General features: G+C 39.8%; 1 protein-coding gene across 5 annotated transcripts in view; it reads left to right on the plus strand.

Annotated features, from left to right (window-relative positions):
- VPS41 (VPS41 subunit of HOPS complex) overlaps window positions 1–14,211 on the plus strand; it is a 187,621-nt gene that overhangs the window by 120,563 nt on the left and 52,847 nt on the right. For all 5 annotated transcript variants that reach the window (XM_067745874.1, XM_067745875.1, XM_067745873.1 and 2 more), the window contains one exon: window positions 1,278–1,344. In XM_067745874.1, the coding sequence (XP_067601975.1) occupies window positions 1,278–1,344 (67 nt within the window). The remainder of the gene's footprint in view (window positions 1–1,277; window positions 1,345–14,211) is intronic.

Consider the following 14,211-nt stretch of genomic DNA (forward strand, 5'->3'; position numbering starts at 1 on the left):
GTTATACATATATATACATATATATATTCTTTTCCATTATGATTTATTTCATATTCTTTTCCATTATGATTTATCACAGGTTATTGAATTGAGTTCCCTGTGCTATACAATAGGACCTTGTTTTTTATTCATTCTATATATAATAGAATGCATCTACTAATCCCAAACTACCAATCCTTCCCTCCCTCAGCCCCCTTCCCCTTGGCAACCACAAGTATGATAATCTCTGAGTCCATCCATGTTGCTGCAAATGGCATTATTTTGTTCTTTTTATGGCTGAGCAATAGTCCATTGTATATATGTACCACATCATCTTTATCCATTCATCTGTTGATGGACGTTTGAGGCCCAGTCTTAACCTGGATGGCTGAACTTAACGTGAATAACGTGATTTTTTCTCATTTCTTATTACAAAATAGAATACATTTCCGTTAGAAAATATAGCAAAGAAAATATAAAGTATCTCTAATCTTACCACCCTAAAGCATCCACTGTTAACACACATATGTGTTAAGGGTTGTGTGTAAGTGAGATATATACAAAAATAAATATATAAAATCTCTATCCAAACTGTATACATACAATTGAAAATAGGAGTTGGCAAACTTTTCTGTAAAGGGCTGGTAGTAAATATTTTAAACTTTGCGTGATACATACTGTTTCTGCTGAGTATTTTTCCTTTTATTTCTGTTTTTCCTTCTCTCTCTTCCTCCCTCCCTCCTTTTCACTTTTTCAAGGCTTCAAAAATACAAAAACTCTTTTTAGCTTCCAGGCCATAAAAAAAGCAGACCAGGGGCCGGGCTGTTGTTTGCCACCCCTGATTTAAATTATATAATACATTGATTTTAATATGCTCAAGAGAAGAAGAAGAGCATGTGACGCTTTTGCAAAGTATTATTTAGCAACAGTGAAATGTTACTAATTTGTGATCAGAAACACAAGACCTACTGTGGGTGCTTCTGTTAGAGATAGATAGAAGGAATCTGTGAGTAGAGTTGCAGAGAATGGGTCATTGAAACCATATGAAAACTATATTAGTTTCCTTCCTTTCTTTGTCCTCGAATAAAACTTTATTGAAGAATAGTGTCAGAGAATATAAGTAATGGTTGCTATATGTCATTGAAGTTAATTTCCATCACTTAAGTCACAGGGTAGGTTGTGTGCATTCCATCTTGAGTGCTACACGGCTAATTTAGCAAAAGTACCATATAGTGAATGACACGTGATGAAGAGCTTTCTATCAGATGAATAAAATAACCTGTGAATTTCTTTTCTAGATATGCTCGGTGAAGGAACGGCATGCCAGTGAAATGAGGGACTTGCCGAGCCGATACGTTGAAATAGGTATGCCTTCTGTGGTGTAAACCTTCAGAAGAGAATCCGTGTTATGAAGGGGAGTCCTAAGGCTGTGTTCTTCAGGGCTCATCGTTGGTACCTTGATGAAATAGATCAAGAAACTTCTAAGATTTGAAGTTTGGCTGTAGAGACCCTTTATTCTAACTCTATTTCTAATTTTTACACAATAATATTGTAGTTGGCTTTGAAGTTGAATAACCATGAGCTTGGGTTCCGGTTCTGTTATTTACCACCTGGACTTTGGACAAGTTTCTGCGTGCCTCAGTCATTTTCATCTATAAAATACAGAAAAGAATACCTGTCTCACAGGTTGTTGGTCAAAATTCCAAGCATGCGTGCACAGCTCATAATACAGTACTCACACTTGGTATTGTCAACGTGTGCCTTCTAAATATTTATTTCCCTCATCACTGGTCTGGTCCAAACCGCCATAGTCTTATCTGGATCGTGAGCCAGCAGCCTCCTAACTGGTTCATCTCTTTCCACTGTGAGTTACTGTACTCTAGTCCCCCGCACTGCAGTCAAAATACAAATGAGTTGGTGTCACCACCCTTCAGTCCCTTCCCATTGCTCTTAGGATAAAGCTGAGACTCCTTAACTTGACCGTGGGGATCTGCGTTGGCCCTCACCTGCCTTTCTAGCTTCAGCTCATAACAAGCGTCTCCTTGGTCTCTGTGCTCCAGTCACACTGGCCTTCTTCTATCTGCCCGTGCTGCTGCTTCCCATCTCTCTAGAATGCTCTTCTTGCCTCTTTTTACTTCATGGACCCCTTATCATCTTTAATCATACCTCAGCTCAAATGTTGCTTTTGTGGGAAGGCCCACTGGTCCTCCCTAAGCAGGTCAAATCCCCCCATGATAGGCATGTAGCATTTCCCTTTCTAGCCCTTGTTTGAGTTGCAGTGATCGTGTGATTATTCAGTGCATTTCTGTCTCTTCCACCAGACTATAAGCTCCTTGTTTTTGCTCAGTGCTTGTATCTCAGGGACCTGGCACCATACCTGGCATATAGCAGGTGCTAAATAATTTTGGTTTGAATGAATCAGTGACTCTGGAAACAACTGTTCAGGAAAAGTATGCCAAGGAGGCTATGCCACTACTTCTATACCTTAGTTTTAGGACCTAGTGCCAAACTTACTCAAACAGAAAGGGTGAGAATTGACTGACTTTTGTCAGTTAAACAAAGTAAAAGCTCTTCTTATATTATTTAGAGCTGAGTAATAATAGGAGACAGTTTTGTGGCGGAGAAGGTGTGCCATGTTATATGTCAGCTGAAAAGTTTATTTACCCATTTGCATGGTGGATGGGGAATATACATTTGATGGGTTGTTATAACAGGATGAAGCTGAGATAAATCATTTGCACATGACTGTACTTTTTTTTTAATTAATCTTTATTTATGGCTGCATTGGGTCTCCGTTTCTGCACGTGGGCTTTCTCTAGTTATGGCGAGCGGGGGCTACTCTTCATTGTGGTGCGCGGGCTTCTCATTACGGTGGCTTCTCTTGTTGCGGAGCACGGGCTCTAGGTGCGTGGGCTTAAGTAGTTGTGGTACGTGGACTCAGTAGTTGTGGCACACGGGCTTAGTTGCTCTGCAGCACGTGGGATCTTCCTGGATCAGGGCTGGAACCCGTGTCCCCTGCATTGGCAGGCGGATTCTTAACCACTGCGCCACCAGGGAAGTCCCATGACTGTACTTTCATAAACAGAGAAAGATGTACCCACCAGGCAAATATGGTTGTAGCATTTAAATCTGGGATATTTTATACTTGAAGTCGGAAGTTGATGGTAGGGTTTTAATAGTTTTGCTGTTCTTTTGTTTGTTTTGCCTTAGAAGGATAAATACATAAATTCATAGTTCGGATTTCTCAGGGTCTGGACAAAATAGGTAAATACAGAATATAGTGATACTGAGGAACTAGATAAGACTGAGAACTAGAAGATAAAGATAATTATTTCACTATCTCTGTTTTCTGCCCCTCCCCTGCCTACCAGAATAAAACCTGAACATCTCAATGCATAGTGTCCTGAGAGATAAGTATTAGAATATTTTAAATACAGATGAGTTTTAAAAAAAAAAATAAAAAGGCAAGAACTCTGGGAACTTTAGGATGTAGAAATTGCCAGGAAGGCATAAAAATGCAGCAATGTCATCTTCTCTCCTTAGTTGGTGTTTATTGCTTGCCTACTAGGTACGGGCCATTGTGCTATGTGTATTACCTGCTTTAGTTCACTGTCACAGCAGCCCTTTGAAGGGCAAGTAGTAGGCTTCTTGTTCTATAGATGAAGAAAACTGAGGCTCAGGGTGGTAAACAACCTGTCCAAGGTCTTACTGCTGTGGCATTAAAATGGATAGAATCTAACCCTGCAGAGCCAGGCAGGGAGGCCAGGCAGTTTGCCAGATTCCTGTCTGATATTGATAAGGTTGTTTTACCTCCCTAAGCCAGACTTTCCTCACCTATAAAATGGAGGTGAGGGACTTCCCTGGCCATCCAGTGGTTCAGACTCCGTGCTTCCATCGCAGGGGGTGTGGGTTCGATCCCGGGTCGGGGAACTAAGTTCCCACACGCCATGCAGTGTGGCCAAAAAAATTTTTTTAAATAAAAAATTTAAAAAGTAAAATGGAGATAAGACCTACTGTCTCAGATAGTTGGGAGAATTAGACGTGATTCTAAGGTCTGTAACACTGTCCTTGGCACACAGTAGATGTTCACTGAATCATAGTGGTTATTATCACCGTGCAGACTTCCATCTCAGCTCCATGACTACTAACAGCCGGCCCAGTGGTGGCCCTAGAGCCCTGGGATCACATTATTAAAGTGTGTTTTGTCTGTACTACAATTTCCATGAAATAGACCGTGTGTGAGTACTAACAGTATCACATTAGGGACATTTTACTAGTATGGTTAATGGTTAAGTACCATTTTTTCCCCTCTTGAGAGCAAACCTTTAAGAATATAAACCATTGCCACAGCAGGAGGCAAAGTGGTTTAGATAAGAGCCCTTGACTAGAATAAAGGAAAAGAGAAATGTTAGGAGGTCTGGATTACAGTTTGCTTTATGACAGTGTAAGCCACTGTTCTTTAGTAAATGAGGTGAAAATGACATTGAGATGAAAGAAATATCTGTGGCTGTACATTACATTTCTCAGAAGCCAGGTATTTTTAACTCTTCCTTATAAATCCGAATCTCAAAAACAACGCAAAAGTTATTCCTCTCACTAAGATATTCTTGTAAATGAAAGCTAATAATGATAATAAAGATGAAGCTTACTGGCCAGTCTCTAATCCATGAAGACATAAGGTTACACAAGGTTTGGGGGATGTCATTTCTTCTTCCAAATTACAGTTTTAAAAGTAGGTTGTGGTCCATGCCTGCTGTACTTATTTAACTTAACTTGGGTCTCTTACTGTCACAGGACTCCCTAACTCTCTGGCACTTTTTACCAAAGTCGTCCATGTTCTTAATGGAATGGTAGTTGGGAGCTGATACTATGTTGTTGGGAAATGAAGCCAATACAGGTGTGTCATTTTGGGGGCATCTACTGCCAAGGGCAGATAACTTACGTGCAAGGAATTAATGATTGACTCCCTAGTCTTGATTTCATATGGAAGTCTATTTCAAAAAAAATAATACTCAAGAGAAAAGCTACATGGGAATCTACATAAAATGACAGAGAGAAGCCAGGAAGAAAGAGAAGGCGAAGAAAATAAGGGACATCTTTTTCACTTCAATTAAGCGGAGTCCGTAGTGTTAGTTTATTATATGCTGTGGCTCTATTTAGTACATTGTTCTATTTTCAGCCTCTTGATTGACTTGGAAATTGAAGGCCTTTTTGCATGGTGGAAGAGAGCTGTGAAATGAATGCCTTTCTTAGGTCTAAGTCTCTCTATCCACCTGTTAGCATTCTGACCCAGACACACAGGTTCCAGCAGTGGGACAGGTCTCCCGTGCATGTGAACGACGAGGCTTACCTCCATGTCTTAAGTCTCAGTGGAAATCAGGGCAGTTCAAGGTGTCCATAAGGATCTAGCTCTGTATGGTTTTCTGTTCTGTTAGACTTCAGTTTGATTCTCTCTAATCTATTAATTCTTCTGTTCTGCATTGAATTTTTTCCCCAACATTTTTTAATGAAAATTATTAAACATACAAAAAACTAAAGAATTTTACTGGGTCTATTTACTCGCCCCCTTGATTCCACAGTTAAGATTTTATTATACTTGTTTTATTACGCATCTGTTCCTCTATCCATTTGTCACTCAGTGCTGGAGACTCAAATACTTGTTGGAAGTGGAGTTAATAAATTTTCTCTACCATAAGTAGCGGTAAGAAATCGGAAGCACCTGAAGTAAGAAGTATATCTTGTTCATTTTATAACAACTACCACCAGCCACATGCTTAAATACATTACACACAGAATTTTGTTTAATCTTCACAATGGTCCCAGTGGGTAGGGCTGCCATCCCATTTTATAGGTGAAGAGGCTGAGGTTTAGAGGGACCAAGTAACCTGCTCCAGATGCAGACATTCGGAAGCGAAGAAGGCAGCGTTTGAGCACAGATAAGCCTAGTTTCGAAGCTGTTCCTCCTCACTGCTGTGCCATGCGTTCGTCCATGCGTGCCCTCCGCCTAGCCCCAAGCCCTCACGTGTAACTGAGTAACTGATGAGAAGAAAAGCAGCTTGCCGCAGGCACTCAGATACCAACCATGGGGCAGAAATTCTCCAAAGACCCTTTAAATATGCAGTGAGGATGTCTGCTCCCCTGTTCTACAAACAGCCAGATGAAATGGACATGCAGTAGATTTGTTTTTGTATTTTGGTTCAAGTGAAGTATCTCATTTAGAAAAATAGAAATTTTGTTTCCCCTTGTTGTATTCTGGGACTGACAGCTCTTCATCGTTTCTCCTCCAAATGCTTAGGGAATCTCTAGAACCTAGTTGCCTTGGATGGCTATCAAAACTGTCTGTAAGGAAAGGAAGTCAAATCCAGACGGTGATGTGATTCTTTCAGCCCTCTTGTGTGCCCTTTCTTATTGTCTGGCTTAAGTTTAGTTGACGTATCAAGGCAGTTTTGGATTTTTTGTGTGGGGGGGTGGTTAGGTCTCTGAATGTGTGTATGTGTTTATTTTTTAATTTTATTTTATTGTAAGGACACTTCACATGAGATCTACCCTCTTAACAAAATTTTAAGTGTATGTACAGTACACTTTGTGCGCGTTGATTAGCAACTTTCTTTTTCCCCCTCCCCCCCAGCCTTTACAACCACCTTTACTCTTTGATTCTATGAATTTGACTATTTTAGGTACAATGTTTGTCTTTCTGTGTCTGGCTCATTTCACTGAGCATAACGGCCTCAATGTTCATCCAGATCGTTGCATATTGCAGAATTTTTTTGTGAGGCCAAATAGTATTCCATTTTACATATGTAATACATACCACATTTTCTTTATCCATTACTGTGTCGGTGGCCATTTAGGTAATTTCTGTATCTTGGCTGTTGTGAACAGTGCTGCAATGAACATGGGAGTGCTAGTGTCTCTTCAAGATCCTGATCTCAGTTCTTTTGGATAAATACCCAGAAGGGAGTTGCTGGATCATATGGTGGTTCTATCTGAATGTTTTTTTTTTTGAGGAAACTCCATCCTCTTTTGCACGGTGGCTGCACATTTGCATTTCAACCAGCAGTGCATAGGGTTCCAACTTCTCCACATCTTCACCAACACTTGTCAGCTTGTCTTTTTTTTTTTCTTTAATAGCCCATTTACAGCTTAAAGTATAACTATTTCGTTTTGAACCTTTTGACCCAGAGGTCTTTGACCATCCCCTTGTCTGTGGTCTAAGCAGTGTGGGGTCAGCTTCTCACAGAGTCACTCTTTATCAGTGCTGCTTCGTGAGTGCTGAAGTTGAGTATCTGAGATGATCACATCCGCTTAGCTTTGTCACAGTGTAAGCTGAATATCGATTAGAAGATATAGAATTAAATTGCAGGCTAAACTCATCTTATATAGCTCTGATTTACGTGTAATATTGGCTCCTGATTTGAATGTTTGTGTTATTTTGTCCATTGGCTGTTCTCTTCTGTTTCACTGCCATATATTAGGTCTTCTCCTTAACTTGCTGACATAAAGCATTGTAAAGTCACTTTTACTTCAGTGCATCTGCTTCATAGCAGTCCCAAGGATGTTAAAATGTGAGTTCCAAATGTATTTTCTTAGCTCAGCGGTCATGCTGACAGAGTGTCCAAATTTCTCAAAGTTTATAGACATTATATCTAGTTGATTAAGAAATACTAATATCTGGTTATTAAAGGGTCAGATTCTCTTGGGAATAGGGCACTATCGTAAACGGACCTCAGTGCTTTTTCATATGTGAATATAAACCAAGGGAAGATAATTGTTCTTATTTATAAATTGCTTGACAAACTTTGTTTGCTTCTTTAAGAATCATAGAAACTAAAATCTCTAGGGTATTACTTTATTTAGCTCCAGTGAAGATACCAAATCCTTCTGGGTCACATTTAGCTAATGGGCATTTTGCAACCAGCAAAGGGAGAACAAGGCCCCAAATAAAAAAGCAACACAAGTTCTATGTACTGCAGTGCATGGGAAACTCAAGGGAAGGGCAGGGCACCCTGGCTGCATGCAGAACTGGCAGAAAGTAGCCAAGCCCTTCACTTCCTCTGTTCCTGCCAAGGTAGCGCCATTTTGCCCTTAGCACCTCTGTGTTCTGATTTATGTTTTCTAGTGTGACACATCTAGGAAGAGTAAGCTTTCAAATTCTACTTTTGCTGGGCTTCTACTTAAGGGACCTTAGTCAAGTTATTTAACATCACTGAGCTTCAAGGCCCTTTTAAATTGTATATAAGGTATTATAGTGGAAAAAGATGATGTATGTAAAATACTTAACATCCTGCTTGTCAGTGTAGTAATGTTCATTAAATAGAAGCTATGATTAATATTACTATTCTATTTCGTGAGAGAGAAAAACAGTGGTTTCTTTTAACAATCAGGAGACGAAAACATTGTGTTGCATAAAGTCAATTGAAAGAGAAAGGGGGAAGATATAAATAAGGATTTACTGAATTATTCCGAAGAGGTTAATACATTTCATGATACTTTCATAGGTACAAGTAATAATGAAGAGTATGGAGTTAAATATCATCTCTTACAGGTCTGAATACAATGATATTAAGTGAGATAACCTAGTTATGAATTATTTGGAGATGGTCTTTTTATACAGAGCCAAATAAAATCTTGACTTTTATTCCTTACAATTTAATATACATTCGTGTTTTTTAAATCTATTTTAATGATGTTTTTTTCATGAAAAATTTTTTTATTTTTTATTTATTTATTTATTTATTTTTTTTGCGTTACGCAGGCCTCTCACTGTTGTGGCCTCTCCCGTTGCGGAGCACAGGCTCCGGACGCGCAGGCTAAGCGGCCATGGCTCACGGGCCCAGCCGCTCCGCGGCATGTGGGATCTTCCCGAACCGGGGCACGAACCCGTGTCCCCTGCATCGGCAGGCGGACTCTCAACCACCGTGCCACCAGGGAAGCCCACCCATGAAAATTTTTTGAATGAACATTTTGTGAAATGTTCCTCTCTCATGTATAACCAGCCTTCCCGCCCTTAACAGGCACATCTAGTCATGGTTATTGCCACTGTTTCCACCCCCATCTCCACCCCTCTGGGAATAAATTTTCCTGCTTTGTATTCTTTGTTGCTTTACACCTGTTTCCATTCTTGCATAGCACATGGTATTTTAATTATTTCTTTAGCTTCTAGACTCACACTCTCTTTTAAGTCAGAGGCAAACTCTTCGTGTTCTTGATGCTTCTGGAAGAGTGTCTTCTGCCTAACTGGTGCTCAGTAATTCTTTATTAAGTTGTTGATAACTCTCAGAGATGTAAGACCCAAGGTACAAGAAAGCTCTGTCTTATTCACTTTTATTTCAATCACATGCCAATCATTCAGAAACTTAGAGCATGTATGCTGTTGATGGCCCAACAATATTTATGCATTTGTGACTGTAATCCCAGCCCTGGGTTATATCAAGTTGGTGTCTAACCCTGATATGTTAACATTTTGTGCTTGGAGGATTCTGAGAAGATGGTGGTAGCGGCCACATAACTGTTCCATCCTCCTGAGTCCTCAGGAACAACTAGATCACGCAACCAAAAACCCATAGACAACACTTACAGCAAGGTAGCCCTAGGAACCCCAAGATACGAGCAAATGGCAAAATCCACCAATAGCCATGGGACCCGCTATGGTCCCAGTGTCTGTTTGAGAGAAAGCAGAGGGAGCAAGGGGGCTTCTAATGCATTTGAGATCAGGAGATCTCCCAGACAATCAGCAGGTGTTTTCTGGAAGACACCCAGGCTGCTCTGAGAGGGGTGGGTGCAGGGCTGCAGTTAGGGTGAGGGGCTCGGGCAGCCCAGCAGCCCCTGGGAACTCTTACAGTTGAGTGGCCAGTGTTTCCTGCCAGGGCCGGGCTCACGCAGGAGAATAAATCCTGAGCAGTATGGGCATGATAGAAACAAAGAGAAGGTCCAGATAAAAGTGGGGAGGGGACAGAGCCAGGAAATCTCAGAAAGCAAGGGACCAGATTTTTAAAACTATGTGAAAACTATGAATGAGGGAACTCTTGGAGGTTAGAAGTTATCTCAGTTCCTCCCTCCTCCCAAGAGATCAGTGGCTGATTTCACCTAGAAACAAGTGCAGAAAAGTACCGAGGTCAAATCCCATACTAAGGTTTAAGAAAAAGTGAATAAGGAGCAGAATAACATCCTTGGCAATGAAAGCACACCAGACAGAAACACCCACAAAATAGATCATGACTGTAATTTACTGTTTCAGAACAAGCTCCAAGGTGGTTTAAAGAAGGGATGGGGGCTTCCCTGGTGGTGCAGTGGTTAAGAATCCGCCTGCCAATGCAGGGGACACAGGTTCAATCCCTGGTCTGGGAAGATCCCACATGCCACGGAGCAACTAAGCCCGTGCACCGCAACTACTGAGCCTGCACGCTAGAGCCCGCGAGCCACAACTACTGAGCCCACGCGCCACAACTACTGAAGCCCATGCGCCTAGATCCTGTGCTTCACAACAAGAGAAGCCACCGCAATGAGAAGCCTGCACAGCGCAATGAAGAGTAGCCCCTGCTCACCGCAACTAGAGAAAGCTCGCGTGCAGCAATGAAGACCCAATGCAGCCAAAAATAAATTTAAAAAAAAGAGAAATGATGGAAGGCATGAAAGAACAACAAAAATCAGAACTAAAAAAATTTCAAATGAGGTGACTGAACTCAGGAAATATTTATAAATAAAAATTATTTCAGAAATGAAGGTTAAACTGGAAGGAACACAGGAGCAAATAGACACAAAGACAATACTGAAAGAAGAGAAATAGAAGACGAAAAAATTTTCATCACAAATAAGGGGAAAAAAAGGTTTATGATTAAATGATAAATACTGAGACAGGCAAAGATAATTCAGCCTACAAATAAGAGTCATGGAAAACAAAACAAGGGAATGGAATAAATACCAAAAACAGTAATTCAAGAAAAATTTCCCGAAACTACAGATGAACAAAACTAGAAACTAGAAATTAAAATAGTACAGTTGTGTATCTGAAAATTATGACCCACGATGAACATCTTCAAGATACTTGAGTAAAATTACTGGACTTTAAAGACAAAAAACACTGGGGAGCATCTGGACCTGCACTGTCCAATATGGTAACCACTTGCCACTTATAGCTGTTAAGTGCTTGAAATATGGCAGGTGTAGGCTGAGATGTGCTGCATCTAGGATTCCAAAGACTTAGTATGAAAATAAAAAGTAAATTATCTCATTAATAATCCTTTATGTTGTTAAATGTTGCAATGACCATATTTTAGATGTGTTGCATTAAATAAAATACTTTTAAATTTCACCTCTTTTTACTCTTTAATTTGGCTACTAGAACATTTTAAAGTTATGTTTTTGGCTTGTGTTAATATTCTGTTGGACAGCACTGATCAAGAACTCAAGCCTCTCTTCTAGATCAGAGCTTTGTACACAATTGTCCTCTTTCTGGATCCAAGGAACTTCCTTGAATAAAATTTTTATGTGAATAGTCCCTCTGAAACTTTCTTCCTCTTTTTCTCTTATTCTGCATAGAATCTCTTTCTTTTTTCCTTGAATTATTTCTTCTAGTACCTCTAGGACTGCTTCATTCTCCTAAATAAACCAGAGCACTGCAGGCCTTTCATCCCCATCAGGATGAAGGCTGTGTTGCAGCTGTAATGTGCATCTTTGCTTACCTCCATCACAATCCCAGGGACCCCAGAGCGCTTCCTGCAGGGCCCCAGAGCCATTGACTCACTTTCAGAACTCTTTGACCTGAAGAATAGCTACTGCCTGTTGTGGCTCCCTCTAGTAATTCTGCATTTTTCTCTCCTCCCCGCCCCCTGCCGCCCCCCAGCTTTTGCTTTCTATTTTGTTTTAGTGCTTTCCAACACAATTTGTCTTTTTCTTTATGACTTATCTTTTCCAGATAATGGAAAGATGAGCTTCCATGGTATGAGACCTGTAAAACACCTGTATTCAAACTGGTTTTCCTTTGGAAACATTTTTTCATTAGTTATTAAAAATCATTGTCATGTGGAAAAAAATAGAATTTTAGAGAAAATAAACTGAAGCTTTGATTGTTCCACTAAAATTTTGAAGTAGAAAGGCAGTAATTACTTGAAGATATTTTATAAAGCCAGTCCATAAAATTTTACATAATTTACGTATGTTCCAGAAGAATAAATACTACCGTTCAGCGTTTCTTTCTTTAAATCTGTTCATTATTATCTGTTCATTAAGAATAGTCCTTATACTTTCCTGTTCATTCTTTTATTTTATTCATTTTTAACATCTTTATTGGAGTATAATTGCTTTACAATGGTGTGTTACTTTCTGCTCTATGACAAAGTGAATCAGCTATACACATAGACACGTTCCCATATCTCTTCCCTCTTGCGTCTCCCACCCTCCCTATCTCAACCCTCTAGGTGGGCACAAAGCACCCAGCTGATCTCCCTGTGCTCTGCGACTGCTTCCCACTAGCTATCTATTTTACATTTGGTAGTGTATATATGTCCAGGCCACTCCCTCACTTTGTCACAGCTTCCCCTTCCCCCTCCCCATATCCTCAAGTCCATTCTCTAGTTGGTCTGTGTCTTTATTCCCGTCTTACCCCTAGGATCTTCATGACATTTTTTTTTCTTACATTCCATATACATGTGTTAGCATATGCTATTTGTTTTTCTCTTTCTGACTGACTTCACTCTGTATGACAGACTCTAGGTCCATCCACCTCACTACAAATAACTCAATTTCGTTTCTTTTCATGGCTGAGTAATATTCCATTGTATATATGTGCCACATCTTCTTTATCCATTCATCTGATGATGGACACTTAGGTTGCTTCCATCTCCGGGCTATTGTAAATAGAGCTGCAATGAACATTTTGGTGCATGACTCTTTTTGAATTTTGGTTTTCTCAGGGTATGTGCCCATTAGTGGGATTGCTGGGTCGTAAGGTAGTTCTATTTGTAGTTTTTTAAGGAACCTCCATATTGTTCTCCATAGTGGCTGTACATTTCCACCAGCAGTGCAAGAGGGTTCCCTTTTCTCCACACCCTCTCCAGCATTTATTGTTTCTAGATTTTTTGATGATGGCCATTCTGACCGGTGTGAGATGATATCTCATTGTAATTTTGATTTGCATTTCTCCAGTGATTAGTGATGTTGAGCATTCTTTCATGTGTTTGTTGGCAATCTGTATATCTTCTTTGGAGAAATGTCTATTTAGGTCTTCTGCCCATTTTTGGATTGGGTTGTTTGTTTTTTTGTTATTGAGCTGCATGAGCTGCTTGTAAATTTTGGAGATTAATCCTTTGTCAGTTGCTTCATTTGCAAATACTTTCTCCCATTCTGAGGGTTGTCTTTTGGTCTTGTTTATGGTTTCCTTTGCTGTGCAAAAGCTTTGAAGTTTCATTAGGTCCTGTTTGTTTATTTTTGTTTTTATTTCCATTTCTCTAGGAGGTGGGTCAAAAAGGATCTTGCTGTCATTTATGTCATAGAGTGTTCTGCCTATGTTTTCCTCTAAGAGTTTGATAGTTTCTGGCCTTACATTTAGGTCTTTCATCCATATTCAGCTTATTTTTGTGTATGGTGTTAGGGAGTGTTCTAATCTCATACTTTTACATGTATCTGTCCAGTTTTCCCAGCACCACTTATTGAAGAGGCTGTCTTTTCTCCACTGTATATTCTTGCCTCCTTTATCAAAGATAAGGTGACCATATGTGCGTGGGTTTACCTCTGGGCTTTCTATCCTGTTCCATTGATCTATCTTTCTGTTTTTGTGCCAGTACTATACTGTCTTCATTACTGTAGCTTTGTAGTATAGTCTTAAGTCAGGGAGCCTGATTCCTCCAGCTCCATTTTTCGTTCTCAAGATTGCTTTGGCTATTCGGGGTCTTTTGTGTTTCCATACAAATTGTGAAATTTTTTGTTCTAGTTCTGTGAAAAATGCCAGTGGTAGTTTGATGGGATTGCATTGAATCTGTAGATGGCTTTGGGTAGTAGAGTCATTTTCACAATGTTGATTCTTCTAATCCAAGAACATGGTATATCTCTCCATCTATTTGTATCATCTTTAATTTCTTTCATCAGTGTCTTGAAATTTTCTGCATACAGGTCTTTTGTCTCCTTAGGTAGGTTTATTCCTAGATATTTTATTCTTTTTGTTGCAATGGTAAATGGGAGTGTTTTCTTGATTTCACTTTCAGATTTTTCATCATTAGTGTATAGGAATGCCAGAGA

Source organism: Pseudorca crassidens, chromosome 8, assembly GCF_039906515.1.
Source record: "Pseudorca crassidens isolate mPseCra1 chromosome 8, mPseCra1.hap1, whole genome shotgun sequence".
In the NCBI taxonomy this organism is placed as follows: domain Eukaryota; kingdom Metazoa; phylum Chordata; class Mammalia; order Artiodactyla; family Delphinidae; genus Pseudorca; species Pseudorca crassidens.